The sequence below is a fragment of the Trachemys scripta genome, chromosome 2, assembly GCF_013100865.1.
Source record: "Trachemys scripta elegans isolate TJP31775 chromosome 2, CAS_Tse_1.0, whole genome shotgun sequence".
Classification (NCBI taxonomy): Eukaryota; Metazoa; Chordata; order Testudines; family Emydidae; genus Trachemys; species Trachemys scripta.
The window spans coordinates 4054812-4080591 of NC_048299.1; the positions used below are offsets into that span (position 1 = coordinate 4054812).

General features: G+C 51.5%; 1 protein-coding gene across 1 annotated transcript in view; it reads right to left on the reverse strand.

Annotated features, from left to right (window-relative positions):
* Positions 1 to 25780, reverse strand: part of PTH1R (parathyroid hormone 1 receptor) — a 159355-nt gene that overhangs the window by 59756 nt on the left and 73819 nt on the right. Inside the window, exon 2 of the mRNA XM_034763841.1 lies at positions 13017 to 13113. Coding sequence (XP_034619732.1) covers positions 13017 to 13113 — 97 coding nt within the window. The remainder of the gene's footprint in view (positions 1 to 13016; positions 13114 to 25780) is intronic.

Consider the following 25780-nt stretch of genomic DNA (forward strand, 5'->3'; position numbering starts at 1 on the left):
GGACATAAAAGTAGCAGTGTAGACCTGCTTGCTCAGGCTCTGTGATCTGGCGAGGGGGGTGGGTCTCAGAGCCCGTGAGCAGAAGCATCCACACTTGCTATTTTAGCCCTGAAGCACTGGAATGGGTTCCCTAGGGAGGTGGTGGAATCTCCTTCCTTAGAGGTTTTTAAGGTCAGGCTTGACAAAGCCCTGGCTGGGATGATTTAGTTGGAGAAGGTCCTTTCATGGATTGAGAACTGGTTAAAAGACAGGGAACAAAGGGTAAGAATTAATGGTAAATTCCCAGAATGGAGAAGGGTAACTAGTGGTGTTCCCCAAGGGTCAGTCCTAGGACCAATCCTATTCAACTTATTCATAAATGATCTGGAGAAAGGGGTAAAAAATGAGGTGGCAAAGTTTGCAGATGATACTGTTGTGGAAAAAGTCACCCACGCATCACTTTGATCAGAGACTCAGGCCTGAGGCCCATTTATTGAATGCATATCAACACGTTGGGGGTAGCAGTCAGATACCGCTCCCCCGAACCCAGGCTCGCAGAGCCCTTTTTAAAGTCGAAAACTGCAAGCAAGTCACGCACAGTGTCAGTAATCATAGCCATATTAGGAATAGGGGAGTTAGGGTCTTTCCGATCTTCCTGGCACTCTTTTGCAATCTTCCCAGAACAGGGTGCAAATTGAGTAGAGGGCTTCTTGGTGGTTTCCGATACTGTCATTGCTTTGCCTTATATGGGGTGCCCGTTACACAAATGTTCCTGGTAGGGTACAGTTACGGGTATAGTTACATAATGGGGTGCTTATGCAATTGGAGTGGGGGAGGGGCATGGTTACCCGAAAAAGGGTAAGGGGAGGCATGATTAGTCATTTAGCTGATAGCTTTATGCTTATTGCTTCACTCAAGTGGTTGTTATATTTTACCAGTTATGAACACAGACTTTATTATTGCAGTTTGCTGGGGCTTTCCATCCCCCTTTTCCTCACCCCCCCACCCTCCTCCGGTCATAGCCTTCACTTGTTACTGACCGGGAGCATTGAGTTTGGTTCAGGCTTGCGGCCTGTAAGGTGAGTCAATGTTGATGATAAGGCCTATAGTAGTGGGGTGGACCAGGTTAATTTTTCCACAATACTAAACTGCTCAAGATAGTTAAGACCAAAGCAGATTGTGAAGAACTTCAAAAAGATCTCACAAAACTAAGTGATTGGGCAACAAAATGGCAAATGAAATTTAATGTGGATAAATGTAAAGTAATGCACATTGGGGTTATTTTTTCCAACTAGACATACAATCTGATGGGGGCTAATTTAGCTACAACGAATCAGGAAAAAGATCTTGGAGTCATCGTGGATAGTTCTCTGAAGATGTCCACACGGTGTGCAGAGGCGGTCAAAAAAGCAAAGAGGATGTTAGGGATCATTAAAAAGGGGATAGAGAATAAGACGGAGAATATCTTATTGCTCTTATATAAATCGATGGTATACCCACATCTTGAATACTGCGTACAGGTGTGGTCTCCTTATCTCAAAAAAGATATACTGGCACTAGAAAAGATTCAGAGAAGGGCAACTAAAATAATTAGGAATTTGGAGAGTGTCCCATATGAGGAGAGATTAAAGAGGCTAGGACTTTTCAGCTTGGAAAAGAGGAGACTAAAGGGGGATATGATAGAGGTCTATAAAATTATGAGTGATGTGGAGAAAGTAGATAAGGAAAAGTTATTTACTTATTCCCATAATACAAGAACTAGGGGTCACCAAATGAAATTAATAGGCAGCAGGTTTAAAACAAATAAAAGGATGTTATTCTTCACACAGCGCACAGTCAACTTGTGGAACTCCTTGCCTGAGGAGGTTGTGAAGGCTAGGACTATAATAGGGTTTAAAAGAGAACTAGCTAAATTCATGGAGGTTAAGTCCATTAATGGCTATTAGCCAGGATAGGTAAGGAATAATGTCCCTAGCCTCTGTTTGTCAGAGGGTGGAGATGGATGTCAGGAGAGAGATCACTTGATCATTACCTGTTAGGTTCACTCCCTCTGGGGCACCTGGCATTGGCCACTGTTGGTAGATAGGATACTGGGCTAGATGGACCTTTGGTTTGACCCAGTACGGCCGTTGTTATGTTCTCATGTTTTTATGGGGATTGGTCCTGCTTTGAGCAGGGGGTTGGACTAGATGACCTCCTGAGGTCCCTTCCAACCCTGATATTCTATAATAAACACAACCAAGAGGAGGGTTAAATAAAAGCTGGCAGGACATTTAAATCTGTGGTTCTTAGGCTTGATTGGGAGCCTGTGCCTCCCATTGACCTCAAGGGGGAGTTGAGGGCTCTCAGCATCTCCTAGGAGGTGCCCTGCATGGGCAGAATTGAGCATGCTTGGTAGGAAAGCCACAACTCTGTGTTGTTTCACTGATAAGAAGGCAGGGGGAGGGGGCCCTTAGGGACAATGGACCTGTAATTCAGGTAGCCAACACACATAGCTTGGACAAACAGTCATGGTTTCTTGACTAAAAATAACCCCATCTCCCTAGCAAATAAGAGGCTTATTTATTAAAAAAACAAGCCATTGCAATGCAAACTGCAACACCTAGCACTCCGGGGTCACCCCTGGCCTTGACTAATTACAGGCTTGTGTAAAAATCTCTCTCCCTCTGCAAAATGTCCCTTCTGGTTTTCCAACGCAGGGCAAAGGAGGTTTTTAGTGGATGGGGGGGGGGGGGGGGGGGAGGTTGAAATGTTTGATGACTCGTAGCTGGGGATTTCACTTCATCCTCTTCCAGGTTTGCCTTTGGGGTGGCATCGGCTTAGCCACTGTTGCAGAAATATAATATTTATGTACATATAAAAGAAATTTTAAGGGTTTCCTGTTCCGACTGAATGGCTTTCATCTGGAGGCTAAAAAAAAAAATTGAAACTGAGAAAGCAAGCAAGCTGCATACTTGTGGGGATGGTTGTATGGGTTTTTTTTCTTTCTCTTTGTTTATTGGGTCTTCCTCCCTTGATGCCCAAGCCAAGAACTGCACAGAAGAAACATACACGCAGAGAAGAGCCGCCTAGAAACTCACTGGGAATAATCCCTCACCTCTGCTTAGACCCTGTCCATATTCAGCATCGCCCCAATTCAACATGAAACTGGTTCATAAACAGATGCAACCATGAGTGGCAGGTGAACCCCCCCCATCCGGGGAGGCTAGCTTGCCGGCCTCACCCCTTCTGCCTGAGGCCCTGCCCCCGGCGCCCTCCTCCCCTGCACGGCTGGAGCCCCAAGCCCTCCTGCAGCCCAAGCCACCCCGGCAGGCCCGACCCCTGCTGGCTGACCGGTGCCAGCAGCGGCTCCAGGTACCAGCGCTCCAAGTGTGTGCCTGGGGCGGCAAGCCGCGGGGGGCGCCCTGCCGGTCCCTGCGAGGGCGGCAGTCAGGCAGCTTTCGGCGACTTGTCTGCGGGAGGTCCGCCTGCCGTGCTTGGGGCGGCAAAAAAGCTACAGCCTCCCCTGACTGGTGCCGTAGAGGCGGGTCCGATCCCTGGGCCGACCTGAGCCACCCCAGCTGGCCCAATCCCCGCCGGCCGGCCTGAGCTGCCCCTGGCCGCCGCAGCCCCTGGCCGCTGGCCAAGCCCTGAGCTCTGGGGGGGAACATGGGCGTGGCCACACCTTGGATGAGAGAAGGTTTAGCTTAGCCTTCCCTGGCCTATGATACCCGTTGCCCCTGGATTCAACCCCGACGCCCAGTGGGGACACTCTGACTTTGATTTAAACCTGGTTTATATCATGATTTAGTTGATGATGATTTAGTTGGGAATTGGTCCTGCTTTGAGCAGGGGGTTGGACTAGATGACTTCTTGAGGTCCCTTCCAACCCTGATATTCTATGATTCTATGATTCTATATGAGTTTAACTTATTTCACTTTCTTAGATCTTGGGTAGAATTTTCAAACAGGTGCGTCTCCACTCGATAAAAGGTTTGTTCTTAACTCGAGCTAGCTGATAGTTGGTAATGAACACAAGGTTAAATCCTAGTGGAGGCAAGGTGGTTTGCAGGTTTCACACGGGTGAGCAGGTCAAGTCGAAGTGGGAGGCGAGGGATTACCTTGATCTGCTGACTTGTGTGAAAACTACAGACCGGCTTGTCTTCACCAGGATTCTGCTTTGCGTCAGTCACCAGGTGTTAACTTGCTCGAGTTGAGGACACACCTTTTTCCCCCTAGCAAACACAAGGCCTTAGCAACTTAGCAACTTAGGAGCCTAAGGGTATGTTGGTGCTGTAATTGTGTGATTGCAGCAAAAAAATTTACACCCCCAAGAGACATAGTAAAGTCGACCTAAGCCCTGGTTTAGACACTGCTCGACGTAGGTACTCCACCTCCTCGAGAGGGGATAGCTAGGTCAGCAGCAGAATTCTTCCATCAACCTCCTGCTGTCTACACAGGAGTTAAGTCGGCATAACTCTGTCTCTCAGGGGGGTTACCGCTGAGGGCTTGTCTACATTACCCGCCGGATCGGTGGGCAGTGATCGATCCAGTGGGGGTTGATTTATTGCGTCTAGTCTAGACACGATAAATCGACCACTGAGTGCTCTCTTGTGGACTCCGGTACTCCATCAGAACGATAAACGCAAGCGGAGTCGACGGCCATCGATCCCGTGCTGCGTGGACGCAAAGTAAGTGATTCTAAGTTGATCTAAGATACGTTGACTTCAGCTACGCTATTCTCATAGTTGAAGTTGCGTATCTTAGATCGATCCCCCCACCCTCAGTGTAGACCAGGTCTTGTAGATGGATTAACTACCGTGGGCATAGTAACATCTTCAGTAATGCACCACTGCAATGCTGTAGACAAACCCCTAGCTATTGCCTCTTGCAGAGATGAATTACCATAATGACATGAATGGAAAAACCGTTTCTGTCGATGTAGCTGCGTCTACACTAGGTCACTACAGCAGCACGGCTGCAGCACAGTAACTGTGCGGGTGTAGCCACTGGAGTGTAGACATGGCCACAATCTCATTGAAAGCCAATGGGACTTAGGCTCCCAAGTCATGTAGGTGTCTTTGAAAATGTTTCCCCTGGCCTACACAGAGAGGTGCACTAGTTTAATTGAGGCCTTGTCTACATAGGGAAGTTGCATCACTTTAAATTGAACTGAATTAAATACATTTTAAACTGAATTAAACTTGCCCAAAAGATGCTTCTATACCGGCTCAAGACTGATTTATCTTAAACCTGTTTCCAACGGATATACGCTAAACTAGCTATGGTGGGGAAAAAACACACCCCTGACTGACACAGTGAGATGGGGTGTTCACCCCACACTTGCCCTGAAGGGGTTAATATAGGCTAAGTAGGGGGCCAATTAACCAGACAAGTGGCTGAGGGGAATCAAGTGGCTAAGTAATCCCCTGAGTGAATGAGGGAGCCCTGCTAAGGAGGAACTAGGTGGGCTGGGTTTATAAAGGGAAGTAGGCTGCAGTTTCTCCCTGGGAGGAAGGAGTTGTGAGGCTGACAAATCCAGAGATTTGGGGAGAACCAGGGAAAAGGCAGCAAGGCTCAGGAGGGTGCAGACCTTGGCTGCTGACCAGAGGGTCCCCGAGCTGGAACCCAGAGTAGAGGACGGGACCTGGGTTCCCCTGCCAGCCACCGGTGAGGTGGCCCAGGCTGGGCAGGGAATGGGAAGACTGCCTGAGCCTGTTTGTTAGAAGAGCCTTTGATACCCCAGAAGGAAGAAACACACAAAGTGACCTGGCTGGAGGGCCAAGTCCCGAAGAAGGAGCAGAAGGCGGCCCCTGACCTGGAAGGAGCTAATCCCTTGAGGAGGGCCCCTAGCAGTGAGTGGACCCTGTGACACATAGTTATGCCAACCTAACCCCCAGTGTGGATGCACGATGTCGACGGAATAATGCTTTCCCGGACTATCAGTAGGTTCATGCGGGGAGGTGGTGTTCCGACACGGAGTGAGAACACCCTTCAGTTGACGTAGGCTGTGTCTACACTAGCGGGCTGTGCTGGTATAGTCTCTGTAGTGCAGACATACCCTGAGACTGGTTTACACCTGGTTTACCTGTAAGCCGGGCTTCAGGTTTAAAGTTTAAACTGACTTACATCTGTCCACAAGGGCTCAACTAAATGGATTTAAACTGGAGTACGTTTCTGTGTAGACAAAGTAGTGCCGCTCCACACGAGGAGTGTAAGCGTAGCTGTCCTGCACGCTCCCTCCATGTCCCCCCTCCCCCCCCCGAGGCGCTGTGCCTCAGAGACAGAATGCCTTCAGCGGCAGGCAGACCTCCTGTACCCATCCTCCGATTGCAGTCATAGCTCATGGAGGGCCCAGGGCCCTCCGGTAACAAAGCAACCATCACGGAATGTGCCTAATGCCACCAAAGCAAATGGAAAGGGCTTGACATAGCAGGGATGCCGAGATCCAGCTTGCAGGGGTCAGAAGTTGACTTGCACCTTTCTGCTCTCCGTGATGCTTTCTCCATGGCATTCGCCAGCATCTCCTTTGAACCTCTCTTGAGCTTTCCCCTTCTAATCAGGATGGGAACCCTCGGGCCTTAAAGTCTATGAGTCTATGTTCTTCCCTGGACCTGGTGTAAGGCGATGGTGATGTGGCCCTTTTCCTAGATCACTGAATCCTAGTTTCAGGGGCACTAATCAATTTTCCAGGGCCACCACTCGGGGCTAAGACCACACAAAAGTCCTCCCTGGCACGGGAAGGAAGCCAGCCGTGGTCAAGCATGGAAGGGGTTGAGAGAGAGAGAGACGTAGCCACAGGCCCTATGTCCTTTTGCCACACATGCAGCCCGCCTGCCTTCGCCCACCGCAGAGAAGGGATGAGAAACACAAAGCAAGTTCTTCAAGAGGAGCTGCCCTGGAACCTGTTTCTCCTTGGCTTCGTCCTGTGTTGCAAAGCACACTTGCATATGTGCCTAGTCACGCAGGCTGGAGAGGAGACGCTGATGTGGATTTAATGGAGACAAGTCAATAAAACCAGAAAAGGGAAGGAGAAAATGCCAAATGGAACAGACCAAAGAATGAGCCGCTCCAGCTTTCCGAGGGTCGTGCTTGCGAAGCGTAGATCTCAATTCAAGATACTTATCTCTCCCGGGGAAGGGCTAATGAAATCCATGCATAGATGGGATCACACTTTCCAATCAGAGAGCCAGTTCTCCGCCGTGTGTCTCCATGACGTCTCTGGGACTGAGCTGGGCAAGCTTAGAAAAGCCCGTGCGCAGTGTTTGCGGAAGCCCTCCGCTCCAAACCTTGCTCTCAGTCATTTCTTTCAGGGCAATTTCTAAGCAGCGGGGCAGAATTCACAGCTGCCTCCAGCTTCTTTTTTAATGCAAAAGCATTAACACTAGGCTACGTCTACACTATAGAGCCATTGTGGGAGGGATAGCTCAGTGGGTTGAGCATTGGCCTGCTAAACCCAGGGTTATGAGTTCAATCCTTGGCCATTTAGGGATCTGGGGCCAACAATCTGTCAGGGGTGGTATTCGGTTCTGCTATGAAGGCTGGGGACTGGACTCCATGACCTTTCAAAGTCCCTTCCAGTTCTCTGAAATAGGTATATCTCCAATGCCAACATAGCCTCCCTAGTGTAAACAAAGCATGCACTGATGGTTTTCCTGCCCGCATAGGAACGCCACCTCTCCAAACAGCATCTGCACTCTTCTGTTAGCATAGCTGAGTCTACACTGGGGGATTTGCTGCCATAGCTACATTGGCGAGGGGGTGTGGTTTTTTCGCTCTCCGACTGACATAGCTATACCGGTTTAGGTATTAAGTGTAGACCGAGACGAAGTGTCTGGGAGATAATGGGGCAGACATCAGTGATAAGACTCAGTCAAAACCTGAGGGCCAAACCACACCCTTCCACGACCAAACCAAAGGGAAATTGGGCTGCGGATCAGGACTGTGATGCTTCTCTCTGCTTTGGCAATGGCCAGACCAAACCCCTATATCTCAACACCTTCAAACTTCCCAGGGGTTCATAGCTTCCAGCTGAACTGCTTAGCTCAGGTCCATCTCTCACCAATATTCACATTTGCCTAAGTGAGCCAGGGAAGGAACAGGCCAGAGTTACAGAGCAAGAGCATGGTGGTGTCCACCGACGTATTTCCGCCAGAGGCAATAGAGCTACGCTGCTTTACACCAGTGGAGATCTGGCCCATGAAGTAGGCTTGACTAATAGGGAAGAGGAAGCATTTGAGAAGTTTGCAGGACATTATAATGCAGGGGTATCAGATCTGTCTTACCAGCTTCAAAATCAGATTGGTTTCTTGAATCTCATGATACTGACAGCCTGAGGTTTCAGTTCACAAGGACGCGTACGAACCTTTTCCTCCAGTTCCGCCCACCTGGACTGGCGTCCCTGGAAGGTCACCTTGAACTCCAGGACCACCAGAAGCGTGGTTTTGTGGTTAAGGCACTGGACTGAGACTCAGGTGATGAGAATTCACTTCTTGGCACTGCTGCTGACTCTCCTTTGTGTCCTCGGGTGGGGTATTGAATCACTCCGCGCCTCGGGTCCCTTTCTGGTAAAGGGGGAGAGCACTGGTGCCCAGACTCATGGTATTCAATGTTTTCATCCCAACACCACAAAACCTGAAATCATTAGGGCCTTCCAAAAAATTAGGCCACTAACTATGTGGGGTGATGTAAAATCAGAACCCAGAGGAAACAAACAGGCAGCCACACATGGTCAAAGGCAGAATGACGGTTCCTAGGCCAGACTATGTTTGAAACTCCCAATCCTTAACTCCACCCCATTCTGAGCAATTTAACACTGAAAATCACTGTGGACAATCTCTTCCTCCTGGGGCTCTCATGGGCCTCCCTTGATGACAGACAGAGCAAGGGGAGGTCAGAGGGAGGGAAAAAGAAAGTAAGGGGAGGAAAGAAGAGCTGCTCAAACAACGGGATGACATTTTCACAAAACGTCCTCCCTTTTTTTTGTCGTCGAAATTCAAAGTTTCAGTGAAAAATTCTGTCGCTGGTTCAAAACCTGCAAATATTTGACCAGCTCGAGAAGAGAGTTTAGTTATGAGCCTCTTAGGTACGACGGTAACAAACTCTATAGGAGAATCTAGGTAGAGCCAGCTAGCTAGCTAGATAGATAGAGGGGGTGTATGGGGATAGATAGATAGATAGATAGATAGATAGATAGATAGATAGATAGAGGGGGTGATGGAGATAGATAGATAGATAGATAGATAGATAGATAGATAGATAGATAGATAGATAGATAGATAGATGGGGTATATGGGGATAGATAGATAGATAGATAGATAGATAGATAGATAGATAGATAGATAGATAGATGGGGTGATGGGGTGATGGGGATAGATCGATAGATCAATAGATAGAAAAAATGGGACTTAGGCCAGGTCTACACTAAAAGGTTACGTTGACCCAGCTCTGTCACACAGGAGTGTGGCAAGTCCACTCCCCTATCTAACCCTCGGTGTAGACTGAGCTAAGTCGATGGAGGAATTTGTCAACTGACCTAGCTACTGCCTCTTGGGGAGGTGGATTAACTACAGCGAGAGGAGAACCCCTCCCGTCGGCGCAGGTAATGTCTACACTGAAGCGCTCCAGAGACGCAGTGGCTGTGTGCTGGAGTGTTTCACATGTAGACAAGCCCCTAGGCCAGGGGTGGGCAAACCTTTTGGCCTGAGGGCCACATCGGGGTTGTGAAACAATATGGAGGGCCAGGTAGGGAAGTCTGTGCCTCCCCAAACAGCCTGGTCCCCGCCCCCTATCCAACCCCTCCCATGTCCTGCCCCCTGACTGCCCCCCTCAAAACTCCCCGACCCATCCAACCCCCCCTGCTCCTTGTTCCCCGCCCGCTCCCTCCCGGGACCCCCCGCCCCTAATCGCCCCACAGGGACCACACTCCGTAGCCAACCCCCCCGCTCCCTGATTGCCCTGCCCCCTATCCACACTGCCTCCCATCCAACCCCCAGCCCCTGTTCCCCGTCCCAGGACCACCCCGCAGAACCTCCGCCCCATCCAACCGCCCACTGCTCCCTGTCCCCTGACTGCCCCCTAGGACCCCTCGCTCCCCGCCCCCTTACCGTGCTGGAGCCAGCCATGCCGCCGCACTGCCCGGCAGGAGTAGCGGGCCAGAGCACTGGCAGCACGGCGAGCTGAGGCTGCGGGTAGGGGGGACAGCGGGGGAGGGGCCGGGGGCTGGCCTCCCCGGCCGAGAGCTCAGGGGCCAGGCAGGACAGTCCCACGGGCCGGATGTGGCCCACGGGCCGTAGTTTGCCCACCTCTGCCCTAGGCTCATTAGCTATTTAGGTGCTTTTGAACAAATGTCCCACTGTCCCCAAATGGAAACCCACCCCAGCAATTCCTTTCTCTCCCTCGGCCTGAGGCCCGGGTCCAGCAGCCCCTCGTGAAGGTGCTTTCGCGCTGATGGTGCACAGAAGCTCTTTAGCTGAGCACAAGCCACAATAAAAGCAGCGAAAGGAACTTTATCACCTGCTAAAGGCAAGCGAAGTGAGTCCGTCCAAGGACACATTTAAGTCAGCTGTCAGGCCAGGCTGTTGGGAGGGGCAGGTCTTCTCCTGCAGCCAGACCAGAGAGGGGAATGACTCCATTTCTCGTTGCCTCTTAAAGGGAGACTATATATAGGCCTCTGCAAAGGACCATTGTCCTCCCAAAGCTATTTCTTGCAAATGAGAGTCTATAGCATCCTTGCTTGCAGCCCTGCAGGGTCACCTATCCCTGAGTCTGCTGCGCACGTGCCCCCCTCAGACATCACAGTCATGCCGAGGGCAAATGGGAGGACAGAATAGCCGATGAGGGGATGGTTAATCACAAGATCGGGGCGGCCTGGCACTAAGGGATTCATAGAGACCAAATGGCAGAGCTCCGTGTTCAGCATCCCTGTCTCAGCACGGCCCCATTGTACACATCCGGCCCCACCAGCCCCTGCGCTGTCAGCGTCCCTGTCTCAGCACAGCCCGATTGCGCACACCCGGCCCCACCAGCCCCTGTGCTGTCAGCGTCCCCATCTCAGCACAGCCCCACTGCACACACCCGGCCCCACCAGCCCCTGCCCTGTGAGCATCCCCGTCTCAGCATGGCCCCATTGTACACACCCTGCCCCACCCATGCCAGCAGCAGAGCCAATGTCCCCTGTCTCCCAGTTCAGTGCACTCTCCTCTCAAACTTATGGGAAACTTTTGACTATCCAAAGACTGGATTACGTCCTTTCTGGATTGACTGGGGTTGTTGCCTTGCACGCAAGTGTTTGCTAGAAGCTGGGAATGGGCGACAGGGGATGGATCACTCGATGATGACCTGTTCTGTGCATTCCCTTCGGGGCACCTGGCACTGGCCACTGTTGGAAGACAGGACACTGGGCTAGATGGACCTTTGGTCTGACCCAGTATGGCCGTTCTTATGTTCTTAAGGGCAGTTGATTGGAAAGACAACAGTGCTAAGTACAAATGAGGCTGCAGGTTGGGCCCCACCCCCCCGTTAACCAACCCTCTGCTTGGCTGCAAGTTTCAGGAGGCCTTCGACAACTCAGATTCCAGTGCATCGCTCTGACAAAGAGAACTGCGCGCTGCTCGTGCTCTGAGCCTCTAGTGAGGTAGCGGGTCACAGACTGAGCGTCTCCATGTAGCTGACAAGCGCCCTCGATGCAGAATGTGCACCCCGGGCGGCACTGCTGCAAACTGAACATAGACACGGTAAAGAAGAGAAGGAGCAGACAAACCTGCTGAATGCAAAGGCTGCGTTCGCAGAGCTCTGCTTCCGTAGCCGCGGCCAAGCAGTTCCTTTCCCTCGGCTAACAGAATAGAGGCTCCAGTCTTTCGTTCCTGCTAGAAAGGGCCTACACCCCATCCCGCTGATCAGACCCTCCTCGAGCTTGCAAAGGGAGCTCTCGATGGTCACATCTGCTCTAGATGGCTGGAGCGCTTTTCTAGATTGGCAGATGTTTTCCAGTGAAGTCTTCTCTAGACTTTTGGAGGGAGAGGCTGTCTTATGTATTCATTATTCATTGTGACGTGTATGACCATCGCACCAAGGAGCCCTAGTCCTGAGCTAGGCGCTGTCCAAACACACAAAGACGGTCCCCGCCCCAAAGAGCTGACAATCTAAGACAAGAGGCAACAGGTGGCTGCAGACAGGTGGGAGGCTACCGGGAAACAACGAGACACGCTCGGCCACGGGCTCTGCACACCAGCTGTCTGATGGGGGTTAGATCGCAAGTGTTGGGCAATGGGAGGTCCATGCACAGGGCAGTGGTCTCAGGGTAGGAGGGTAAAAGTCTGCTGCAATAATCTTCAAATAGCAATGCAGTGCATTAAGATTCCACCAAATGCAGTGGTCTCCTGTGGCGGGAGCACCAGGGTAAAGCAGGTGTCCTGCTTAACGAGGTGTTAATTGGGCAGTGGGGGGGACGGGACAGAACGAGGAGGTACAGAGAATGGGGGTTGGGGAGTTTGCGGACGGAAAGGTGGAGGCCTGAACTAAAGAGAGAGCTGGATTTTGATGTCTCCGTTAGGCAGGCTTTGCTACAGTGGGCTGCATAGAAGGCCAGATGATGTCTGCATCTGCTCCTGAATCGCTCCTTGCTCTCAGGTGCTGAAGGCTTTTGCCAGCGGGTGATCTCGGGGCTGTAGGCACTGCAGCACTGCAAGGTGTGTGTGTGTGTGGGGGGGGTGTCTATTTGTGTGATATGGGGGGGCTAGTTCCTCCGTACCCCGTGTGTGGTTGGAGCACGATGGGGGGCCAGGAAGCGTGTGCAGCCCTAGCTGGGTGGGACGCTGCCTCAGCACGCAGCCACTGCTCCAATAATTCCCAGCTGTGAACTCTAGGCCGGCCAGAGATGTAGTCACTCACATGAGAGCGTTTTCTCCCCGCCCCCTCCTGCATCTGGCAGCGGTTAGCAACCTGACATAGAAAGCGAGTGGAAAAGAGAGGCTGATCCAAGCCAGGCCCGTTCGCCGGGGACAGCCCGCGTGCGACGTGCCTGCGCTCGGCTCCCACGCCCAGCCGCAGACACTCACCGTGTATCTTGACTTTCAGGTGGCGCTCGCACTTGGACTTGGCTTTTACCAGCAGGAAGATCTGCTCCTCTTTGGTGATGACATCGTCAGCATCCACCTGCAGGGAGACAGAGGCACATGGTACGTCAGCGGCCACAGACAGAGCACTGAGCTCAAACAGGCTGCCCCCGGGACTGACGCTCTGCGCATCCCCGGCGCCCTTCACCAGAGCCCTTGTTACGTTCCCCTCACTGCTCTGATTGTGAGTCAGGCTGCTGTGGAGACAGCAGAGGCTTCTCCCTGCTGTGAGCAAGTGCTCGGAGAGTCCTGCGTCCTTGCCTCCATCTTCTCCAGCTGGCTGGGCACGCAGGGGGAACGAGGTGGAGTAATTTACTTCCTCCCCGGAACAAGGCTGCAAGGCCAGAAGGGACCATCAGGATGATGTGGCCTGACCTCCTGCAATAACGCAGTCTGCGGCATTTCACCCCTAACTTTGGTGTGAGCGACAGCATCTCATTTAGAGAGTCAGCCAGTCCCGCCGGCAAGTCATGGCCAATCCACTACTTTCCCCCCGAGGGGCGAGCTGGGGAGGAACCAAGCTGCAATCCCTTCTCTGCTCTGCTCCTGAACCGCTATGCATCCTTCTTTAGTCAGGGCAGTTTGGAAAGTTAGGGTGTATTTGTCTACACTGGAGCCTGTGTAGACAGACCTGAGGTAGCTTTGATCTAGCTCGCTCCGGTAACAATAGCAGTGGTACACTGGGCCGGCCCTAGTGGAAATTCTAGTAGTGAGCAGAGATGGCCAATGTTAGCTAATATTGTGCTGGGTGGGCCAATATCTGTGCGAGGGGCTGAGAGGAGGGAGCAAAGAACCCCTCTTGAGCTTCATTTAAGGAGGAGTCCACCACGGATCTGCACAGATGAAAGACATGGAATCAGAGACACGTAGAGCTGGAAGGGACCTCGAGAGGTCTTCTACTCTCAGGGCCGGCACAACCCATTAGGCGGTCGCCTAGGGCGCTACAATTTGGGGGGCGGCAACCGCGGCGGTATTTCGGCAGCGGGATCTTCCGCCGCCTCTGTGTGGGGCAGCATTTCGGGGCGGGACCTTCCGCCGCCTAGGGCGGCAGAAAAGCTGGCGGCGCTCCTGTCTACTCTATCTCCCTGCACTGAGGCAGGACCGAGGAAACCTAGACCCATCCCTGAGCCATCCTGCGTCCAACCTGTTCTTAAAAACCTCGAGTGACAGGGATTCCACAACCTCCTAGGTGACCCATTCCAGCACCAAGCATCTTAGCGTCCGCAGTGCGCCTCTCCTTCCAACAGGAATCTAGCACATGGGCCAAAGCCTGAAACTTTGGGCCTGCTGGACCGTCCCCAGAGGTTAAGCTGACATGATACAATTCTATCCATCACATTTCACCTCAACTAATGTCCATAGGATCAACTTGACAAACACTTCTCCCTCCCAGCTCATGGGCTTGTCGGCAGCGGTGTTACATGTCCGGGGCTAAATTTCTTTTTCATAGGACATCAGGGTGAATTTGCCTAACTGAGCTTAAATGCTTGCCAGTCAGGGGCGCTGGAATCTTCGTAATACTGGGGAGCGAGGGGGGCACGAGGCCCTGCCCCCTCCATGGCCCTACCCCTGCCCCTTTTCTTCCTCCCGAGGCCCCCCCGCCGGCCAAGCCGGAAGCTGAAGTTGGGGAGCTGGGAGGGCGAGAGCAGTCCCCAGCCTGTATCCCTGCCCCCCACTCCCCGGCCTCCTGCCCAGGGCAGGTGAAGGGTCCGCAGCTCCCCACAGCTGCCTGGGCTCCCTGGGCCACTCATACGCGGGCCGGGCTCCAGCTTCTGGGGGCGGGGCCTTGGGGAGAAGAGGAGGGGCAGGGGGCCGGGGCCATGGCAAAAATGGGAGGGGCCATGGCCCTTTGGCCCCCCCGTTCCGACGCCCCTGTGGCCAGTCCATTCCCTTTCCCCGAGGATCCTGACCTGTAGCAGCCCAGCAGTGTTCAGAACTTGAGTTTTTCCCAGCAGCAGAAAGGAAGACGAGGTGGAAGTAACACACGTGAGCTTAAGAAAGGTCTCAGCTCACAGACTCATAGACTTTAAGGTCAGAAGGGGCCATTATGATCCTCCTGCATAACGCAGGCAACAGAATCTCACCCACCCACTCCTGTAACAAACCCCTAACCTATGTCTGAGTTACTGAAGTCCTCAAATCGTGGTTTAAAGACCTCAAGGTGCAGACAATCCTCCAGCAAGTGACCCGTGCCCCACGCTGCAGAGGAAGGCGAAAAAGCTGGTGAAGCATGCGAGGATTCTACGGCCTGAGGATCTGCATTCACCTGCACATCGCACAGCATGCAAAGCGGGGAGCTGCCGTTCCATCCTATCCAGGGGTGGGGATGGGGTAGTGGGAGGATCAGTGAATTAGAGACAAAGCAGCTAAGGGGAGATTTTCAAAGGAGCTGATGGGGCACCTGTGTGTTTAAGAGGCTGGTCTGGTGGGCAGGACATTGGCTTAGGACTTGGGAGGTCTGGGTCAAAGCCCTCCCCTGACACAGACTACTTGTAAGACCTTGGGCAAGTCACTTAGCCTCTCTGTGCCTCAGTTTCCCATCTGTACAAAGGGGATAATAACACAGCCCTGCCTCACATGGGAACTGTGAGTGCAAGTACATTAAAGCTTGTGAGATGCTGAGATCCTGCAGTAACAGGGGCTGTGTAAGTGCCTTGGATAAAGTCTGCTTTAAAAATCCTATCTTAAACAGTATGGGGCAGAGGACACACAGTTGAACAATTCTGATCCCATCCGGCAGAGGAACACCAGCGCGTCCACCATGCCTGCTCTACAGTCTATTAGACTGTTATCCCAGCCCCCTGCGGCTTCCTCGCCGGTCCCTAGATATATTTATTCTTGTTCCATAATTAGAATCCCCATTGATCCATTCTGAGACGCCACGTGCAACTGTCTTGAGATCTTGCAGAGAGCCCAAAGAGAGCTCGACACACACACACAGAAAGGGAGGGATTTCTAGGGCAGGACACCAAAGTCCACAGCATGGAGGGACGAAGCTATTAAAAAAAATCCCATTGAGTAATACTTCAATACAGGAACACAGATAAATATAACACCAGGGAACAGCTGAGCTGAGATTCCAGCCTTCCAACCCCTCCCCCTCCCATGCTTCAAAATACCAAAGGAGTTAAAAATATGGAGGACTCCTGCCCCTTTAAATCCCACAACCTGCCCCCATTCATGTTGTGCTATTTCAGCTTCCTCAGGCAGGCCCTGGGCCACATGGCACCTGCCTCCATCAACATCCCAGCCAAAATCCAAGAACAAACATTGACAGCCGGGCTGCCAGCCCCTGCCCCCGAAGTCCGGAGGGCTCAGGAAACCGAGCCTGTAAACTTTGCACCCAGGAGGCTGGGTTCCTCCTGCGTGTGCCCGCCGCCAAGCCTGACCCAGCCCAGCCTTCAGCATCCTGGCTACCCGGAGTAGCCCCCTCCCCTTGAGCGCTGCCGCCAGAGTGCCTTGGTGCAGAATGGAGCTGTGATTAGAATCCGGGGAGCAGTCTGCACCCGGATCCCCACCCCAGCGCGCATTTTCATGTGAGCAAAACCAAAGATTGTCTTCCTGCCATTCAGCCAGGCTCCTGTGCCAGTGCATCCCAGAGGCCGGCCCAAGGTGTCACGTGCATGCCCCAGAAGGGCTGTCCCCTGCTGGAGACAGCTCGGAAGCCTTCTGACCCGGGATGAGGTGGGTGAACAAGCACCATTAGAACTGCAGGGGGCAGGAGAGGTGCAGGACCTGGAGAGACATCAGCAGGCAGGAGATCAGGACGGGGATGCGTCATGGCATCTTTCAGGGGGCCGCCTGGGCTAGTTGCCTGCGTACGTTTGGCCTTGGGTGAATCCCTTTCTCTCTGTGTAGGGCCGGTCGGGAATTTTTCGGCGAACTGTTTTCCCATGGAAAAATAGCGGGTCATCAAAACCAAAACCGTGCATGGGAAAGGGTCGGTGTTGAGGAATTTCCCAACTTGAAAATGTGAGAGAGAGGGAGCGGGGGGGAGAGAAGTTCTGCCACTATCAAAACATCTCGTTTCGACATCTAAATGAAAAAGCCCCGTTACCCCGTCTGAAATGACTTTTCGTTTAGAAGTTTGAGCTAATGATAGAAACAAATCGTTAAAAAATAATGGTTGAAATATAAATGAATTGTTTCAGAATGACCAAATGGGATGCGCACCAAGGGCAACTGCATTGAAAGGCACCTGGCCTGGACGCAAGTGGAGGTTTGCAGAACCGGGAGGTGGAGTGGTGCTAAGATCTTTGCAGGAGTCCAGCTCTAGTCCTGCGCACCTCAGGAACTTAGCTGCAGTTAAGGCCACCTCAGGGGACAATATGGGCCGACAGTTAACCAGGCGAGTGTAGGGACTAACGTTTGCACTTCACTCCCCCGGCAAAAACATCCTTAGCCCCCTGCTCAAGCGCAGCCCCTCCTGTACTCAGGATGAATGCAAAGCCAAGGCTGACGTGGGGAGGGATTGCTCAGTGGTTTGAGCATTGGCCTGCTAAACTCAGGGTTGTGAGTTCAATCCTTGAGGGGGCCACTTAGGGATCTGGGGTAAAAATCTGTCTGGGGGTTGAACTAGATGACCTGCAGAGATCCCTTCCAACCTTGATATTCTATGATTCAATGACTCAGAGTTAGGACCAGAAAAATCAGGAGGGGGGGGTAATAGGAGCCTATATACAAAAAAGATCCAAAAATCAGGACTGTCCCTATAAACTCAGGACATCTGGTCACCCTACACAAGGTAGTGTGGGCGGGAACAGGCCTGGGCAGCTCACACGGCCCCTCACACCTTGCAATCAAGATGACAACTGCTGGTAATTTTTTTTCACCTCTTGGCTTCACGTCACCTCCTTTTAGCCAAAAAGTTGCCTGCAGGGAAGGATCAAGGAATCGTTTCGGCGTTAGCAAAATGCAGAAAGGCCCAGCAGGAAGAGGGCTAGATAGTGATGCTATCCAGAGCCTGTAAAATAAAAAGGTTTTCCTTGCCCCCAGAGGAGGCCACGGGGTAATTATGATAATGTTTTCTGGTATTTCCATTTCATTGGCTGATCTCCCAGCCACTAAAGTAAACCCCAAGTCTCAGTGGAGAGGTCATATTCATCCTTGTTTATGGGACTCATTTTCAGAAATAACACTATCCTTTTTGTGAAACTGCCCTGGCAGCGGGTCAGAAAAAGAGCCAGAAGCAAATAGATTCCTGGTTACGGTTGAAATGTTGCGACGGCTTACTGTACCGATACAAGGGGCTGTGGGGGACGTGCTGTCCGGGCCACGACTAATTGTTTTCCTGGAGCAGAGGGGGAAATTAAACAATTTGTGCTGGTAATTACAAAAAAGAAAGAAACCCGGAGGTGGATCCGATCAGAGTGAGAATGCAGCAGGCTAGCCAATGAGGGGTGCATCTGGGGTGCAGAAATGTCACCACGGGTCAGGTTCTAAGCGCCTGATCGAAAGCTCACTGAGGCCAACGGCAGCTTTTCCACTGACTTCAGATCAGGTGCTATCCCCCCGCCGGGTCCAAATGCCACCTTCTTGTGCGTTGAATGCAGGTCCGGGCCAGTTTCTGCGGCCCGGAGACCTGGCTGGCTCCGACGAAGCCAGAGGTCGGGAGCTATCTGGTGCGGAGGAGCCTGAGAAGGTCCATGGCTGGGATGGCAGGGCGTGGTGGGAGAGGCCATCAGCAAGCCAAGCCCGGTGAGGTTCTATCTCAGCCCTTTGGAGCAGCTGGGCGGAGGCCGCAACGGAGAAGGAGAATCGGAGCCGACGGGGGAGCTTCGGCGGTCGACTCGCCACCGCGAGGACGGCCAGGTAAGTCGAACTAAGATACTTCGACCTTCAGCTACACAAATAGCATAACTGAAGTTGCGTATCTTAGTTCAAACCCTCACGCTAGTGTAGCCTAGGCCTTGGAAAAGAAAGGAAAGGAAAGGAAAGGAAAGGAAAGGAAAGGAAAGGAAAGGAAAGGAAAGGAAAGGAAAGGAAAGGAAAGGAAGGGTGAGGCGGTTGGTGGAAAGGAAGAAGGGAATGCTGGGGGGTGCGCAGTGACAGTGCACTCACCTCCCAGCCCTGCTCACCCGCCCCCCCCCCCCCCGAAAAGCATACGGGAATTTGATGGTTTCATCCCACTCTCTAGACCACATCCTCAATCCGTCACTTGATCCGGCACAGCCGGCTGCCTCTGCTCCAGCAAGAGGACTCAGGGGGTTGCACTCTGGCACAGGGACTGCAGGAGGCAGAACATACAAGGTAGCTTCTTGGAGACATCACAGCCGAGGTAGCAACTCCTGCCCTGACTTGGTACCGCACGACATTTTGATTAAAAAAACTGGACTGATCGAAACATGGCACATGACAAAAGGATTAAAAACTGGCGAACTGATAGGTCTCAAAATGGGGAAACAACATGGAGCGGGTGTGTTTCCAGTGGGGTCCCACAGGGATCCGTTCTTGGCCCTAGGCCATTTAATATATTTAATCACTGACCCGGATGAAAACATAAAATCATCACTGATAAAGCTTGCAGATAGCACAAACATTGGGGGAGTGGTAAATAATGAAGAGCGCAAGGTATTGGTTCTGAGAGATCTGGATCGCTTGGTAAACTTGGCACAAGCAAACAATAAGTGTGTTAATACGGCTACATGTAAATGTATAGATCTGGGAACTAAGAATGCAGGCCATCTTTACAAGCTGAGGGACTCTACCCTGGGAAGCCGGGTCTCTAAAAATGATGCGGGGGTCGTGGTGGATAATCAGCAGAACATGAGCTCCCAGTGTGACTTTGTGGCTAAAAGAGCATAATCAGGGGAACCTTGAGTGTGAGTAGAGAGGTTATTTTACCTCCGTATATGGCACTGGTGTGACCGCTGCTGTAACCTGTGTCCAGTTCTGGTGCCCGCCATTCAAGAAGGAGGTTGATAAATTGGAGAAGGTTCAGAGAAGAGCCACAAGAATGATAAAGGATTAGAAAACCCGCCTTACAGCGATAGACTCAAATAACTCAATCTATTTAGCTCAAGAAAAAGAAGGCTAAGGGTTGTCATGATTGCAGCCTGTAAGTATCTACATGGAGAACAAATATTTAATAATGGAGTCATCAGTCTCACAGAGAAAGATATACCCCAATCCAATGGCTTGAAGTTGAAGCTAGACAAATTCAGACTGGAAATAAGGCTTAAATGTTTTACGGTGATGGTAATTAGCCACTGGTACAATTTACCAAGGGTCATTGACAGTTTTGAAGTCAAGACTGGATGTTTTTCTAACAGTTCTGTTCTGGGAATTATTTTGGGGCAGGTCTCTGGCCTGTGTTATATGGAAGGTCAGACGAGATGAACACAATGGTCCCTCTGGCCTTGCAATCTATGAATCTCTGCCCTGCCTGGGGTTTTGTTGTGTGGTAAAAAGGATCTGCTGGGTTTTATTTGCCAGATTCTGCTCCACCTCCCACACAACTGTCATCGGCTCAGGCCTGGTCTCCTTGGAGAGCTGATGCAGTAACAAGAGAGCAGTTGCGTGCATGCAGGAGGACGCTCGGTAAGCTCCTCGCTGTCAGGCACCTGGATACGATCCACATGGATGCAACCCAATTGATCAGTCTTCTTGCCACGCTAGTGCCTTCGAATCTTGGTGACGCTGAGCTTTGTGATAGGCAAACATTGTTTATCAAAGCGCGTAAACGTTTTACAGCCTTCGTTGCGCATTGCTTGGCCATGGACTCAGGACAAGTTGCGTCAGAACATCTGCTCAACCTGCCTAGGAATGATGCACTCAGAGAGAAATTGCCTGCATTTTGATTACATCCCAGGAGTGACGTAGGGGTGCTAAGCTATGCAATGAGTAGTTTGCAGCTGACAAAAACTCAACACAGCTTCTCACTGGCCCTACCAAAGCAGACAGGTTTTCTCTGCATTTACACGATAGATTTGTTGCATAGAGACCATACAGTCACAACGTTGGGTATCAGCTTTAGTAACATTCAGGACTCATGTATAACCCACTGGCAAAGGGCATGATACATCTTGCCATTGTGGCGGACTGGCTAAAGGATAACAGCCTACTACTGCCACCTGTGGAGGAAGAAATGTCTTTAGCTCAAGCACTATACGTCTGCACCGTGTGCCCGAAAGGTCCAAGCCTGGAGAGTGAAATCCTCAGGCTAAATTAATTCCGGTCTACATCACGATGCAGTTAGTAACATCTGTTTGAACAGCCGGGATGTTTCCAAAAGCACTTAACTCCTGACATTGACAAGAGTAGGAAACGTGACCGAGACCGCTGCACGACCTTTGGTTGTTGAGATTCCCTTGTTGGTTTCTGAAGTCTGACTGTTTTCCACTGGCTGATCCATCAGGAGAACCATAAAAGGAGATGAAGGTTGGTCTGACACTGCAGATTTGTATTTGTCTTGGCTGTTTCTCTCTTATCTTCGAAAGTCGAGATGAGTGAGTACCCCGAAAGGCTCTGTGTTGGGCCCCATTTCCTAGAACACACGCTCCGTGCTTAGTTACGATATTCTTTTTCTTTTAAAGCAGATGTTCCTCCGCTTTATTGGCCTCATAAACTCCTGTCTACGGAGACCGGTTTGCAGCTATCCGGGTTACGAGGGAATGGATTCTATTTATTTTATTTTGACTTTTTATTGCTCTTGTGCGGGAACCAAACCCGAGGTGGAGCTTACCGGGCTCCGGAGAGGAGTCACAGGAGGGAACACGCAGCTCCCTCCCCTTCCAAACACTGGGAAGATGATGTGAACACTTTGAAACTCCAGTACGCAAAGCTGGACTTTTCAGGCCTCATTTTGACTTGTCGCTCCCAATAGGTTTGCAATCTTTGATGAAATGTCTGATTCCACTTACGCTTGGGGGAGGGGGGATGTTATCAAAGAGGAGGATACGAGCACGTTCCCCAATGGATTTTAATGACTCAATCACCCTTGCTCTGAAAATGAGTCCTCCTCCGATGTTTCTTCCCCACTGCTGCAATGTTTTAGGCACTGGCTCACTGCCCGCCTTGCCTAGATCCCCCTCTCGGCACCAGGCAACTCTTTCAGTTATAGTTCAGTCTTTCCATCCAAACACCTGGAGGTGCTGTCATGTAAGACAGGTGACTATGTTCCGCTTTGTAAACTGAGCCACCTAGACAAACACAGCCTGCATTTGCATGAGCCCCAGGTGTCCTCCTGCCACGGGCTATGCTGAATCAATGGACTAGATCCTTGGAAAGAGAAGCAACATTTCCCCATGTCTGCAGTTAACGGGCTGGAGGGGGGGATTTAAAGCGCAATATGCCCTGTGGGTGTCCTGTTGAAATGACAAGTGGAACAGCCTTTAGCTGGCTACTGGGACTGGCCAGGAGAGAAACGCGTCTATTTCACAGCTCACCACTGCTGCAGGCTAGAAACTATGTCAATTTCATATTAAAGATTCTGGACAGGGTGTCTAATTGAAAGCCATTAAAGAAAACCGTTATAAAAATGCTTCTTCTTAAAGTCATGGTTTCTGAGGAGTACTAACATGAGGCCAGAGTCTGATTGCTTTAATCTCGCTAAGGTGACCCGACACCATAGTGCGTTGCTATCCCCATTTTACAGACCGAGAACTGAGGCACAGAGAAGCTCAGTGACTCACCCACTGTCACGCAGAAAGTCTGTGGCACAGGATGGCGTTGAACCCAACCTCTAAGAGCACAGACTTGCATCCTAACCATTTGACATCCTGCCTCTCTTCGCTACAGACACCCGTCTTTCCCGTTACCTCCTTCTCAAGCTTCACCTGGCCCGCTTATCAAGTCTTCAATCCAGTGTTGGAGTTCATTCTCTGACTGCGGTGAGGTTACCAGGAGTGCTTGCTCAGAAGCTGCGCCCCGAGCCGATGCAAAAGTCCTGTCACACCCCCCATATAAAGATGATCATCCCCTCATTACCTCTGAGAAGTTCTCCCACAGTCCTGTCCCCAAATCTAGCATGTCACAGGCCACTTTGGTCTCCAGTTTCCTTAGATATCTCCACACCTGGCCAAGGGATTGACTTTTGATTGATGCATCTATTGTTCTGGGCCATAGGAGTGAGATTTTATCCTCTCGCCGGCGGGGGTCTCTATCTCAGCTGATCACAGAGGTACGTGGATTTATCAATTTTCCCATGCCATGAACTATCCATGTCTGACCGACCCCACACCCTCCATGACAGTGGTCTGACGGGGGCAGGATAACGCATTGCACAATCTCTAGTACGATGTGCGGGGGCTTGATCCCTGACTCAGATCTTTAGGTGCTATCATAATAATAACAGACGCCTTTGTCTGCGGCACCATCAGAGAAGCCAAAGACTGAATAGGTCTTGGGGAATGAACTCCCATCTCATCCTTAGGGTGCACCTCAGGTCAGGATTGTGCTCTAGCAGGTAGCAGGTAGTCTGGCCTTGTGGCTAGAGCCCTGGCTATCTACTCAGGAGACCTGCGTTCAAGTCTGAGGTTGGCTGCGGGATGAGCCTGGGCAATCCATGTCCATCTATAACGCCCAGAGAACGGTACTGACCTTGTTTGTAAAGTGCTTTGGGATCCAGAGGTGAGACGTGCTAGGTATTACTAAGTATCGGGGTCGCCGGGTTAGTCTGTATCCACAAAAACAACAAGGCGTCTGGGGGCACCTTAAAGACTAACAGATTTATTTGGGCATAAGCTTTCGTGGGTAAAAAACCCACTTCTTCGGAGGCATGGAGTGAAAGTTACAGATACTGCCATGAATATATATTGGCACATGAACAGAAGGCAGTTACCTTACAAGTGGAGAACCAATGTTGAAGGCCAATTCAGTCAGGGTGGATGTGGTCCACTCCCAATCATCGATGAAAACAACAAGGAGTCTGGTGGCACCTTAAAGACTAACAGATTTATTCTATCTGTTAGTCTTTAAGGTGCCACCAGACTCCTTGTTGTTTTTGTAGATACAGACTAACACGGCTACCCCCTGATACTTGAATCATTGATGAGGAGGTGTCAATACCAAAAGAGGGGAAATTGCTTTTGTAATGAGCCAGCCACGCCCAGTCCCATTTACCCGCGAAAGCTTATGCCCAAATAAACCCAGACTCCTTGTTGTTTTTAGGTATTACTATTATTAATAGAGCATTGTGGGCGTAGCTTGCAGAGATGCTGCACATGTTCTCAGGGTAACAGGTGCACCTCTGCCCCCCAGGGCTGCCGCCTTTCGCTTGCAATTGGCTGACTTTAAAAAGAAACAAAGCAAAACAATGAAACCTGCCGGAGCCCAAAGACATTTTCAGAGATCCCAAGGCTGGCAGGGCCCATGGTGATCATCTACTCTGAGCTCCTATGTAACGCAGGCCAGAGAACTGCCCCAAATAATTCCCGTGAACTAGAGCATGTCTTTGGGGGGAAAACGCCAATCTTGATTTTAAAATGGCCACTGATGGACAATCCACCACGTCCCTTGGTATATTGGTCTAATGGTCGCATAACCTCACTGTTAAAAACATATGACTTATTTCCAGTCTGAATTTGTCTAGCTTCAGCTTCCAGCCAGTGGACCATGTTAGATCGTTGCCTGCTCGACTGCAGATACCCATATCAAATTTCTGTCCCCCAGGAAGTTCTCACTTTGGCCCCCCATTATTTCATCTTTCAGTTACCTGCACAAGGCGGCAATGGGTTTGAGATCAGGGGTGGGCGCAGGAATAAAAACGTGACCCCGTTTGGAGGGGCACATTCTGTGCCCCCGCCCCAGCCCTGGGGCAGGTGGCGCTTGCTCCCCTCCCCCAATGATCCCAGGGCCAGAGCAGCTGTCAGCTCCCACCACAGTCTCCGGGGCTGGAGGAGTTCCCCCATTGATGACTGGGGGAGCTGTGCCCTTACTTGCCCCCCCGGTTTGAGATGGAAGGCCTCTTGTTCCCCTTCCTTATTTCCTCACTGTGACATCCAGGTAGCAAAGTGCCAATATTCTTTCTGTCATGCAATGACTCACCACAAGAAGTGGTCTTTTCTTTCTTTTAATTTGTTTTCCTTGGAGGCAGGCGGCCAAGCGGATTGAATTTCAGCAACACCATGTTCTGAAACACTCGACGCAGGCAAACATGCAAAGCTCTCAGGTGCTGGCACGGCCCCGCTGAGAAGAATGCCAGGCTCTATCCAGCCGAGCGGCTGGTCCAGAGGGGACTTGGGGAGGGACGTGCACAAACTCTGGGCAGGAGCTGGACGCACGGCCCCAGCGCCACTAGACAGCACACACCTTATCTGGGTGGGAATCTGTGCCAGCATCGCCAACAAAAACCACTCAGAGGCTTAGCGGGGCTCAGAAAACTCAGACATCAGCGGCTGCATCATCTCTGGCTGGGAGCTTGTCCCCACTGCTTTGATGAGCAGGGCTAGGGCCAGATACTTAGCAGGTGTCACTCCATTGACTTCAATAGGGCTAGGCTGGTTTGGAATGATTAAAGAGGGGTGAAATGCAAGCGCTCGCACTCTGGTGTAGGGAATTACGCACCGCTTCCTGGAATTTCCCTGTGGCTTCAAATGGAATCGGCCTTGTTCTATATTGCCTGTCTCAAACCGTGGCAGGGTGTTGTACGGTCAGGGCTGGGGCAAGGCCCCACCCCCCAGCCCTGCGGCAGCTCCCTGCCCCCCCCCTCCCCCCCGAGGCACCCTCTTCCCCCCGCAGCAGCTCCCCACCCCAGCTCAACTCTCCCC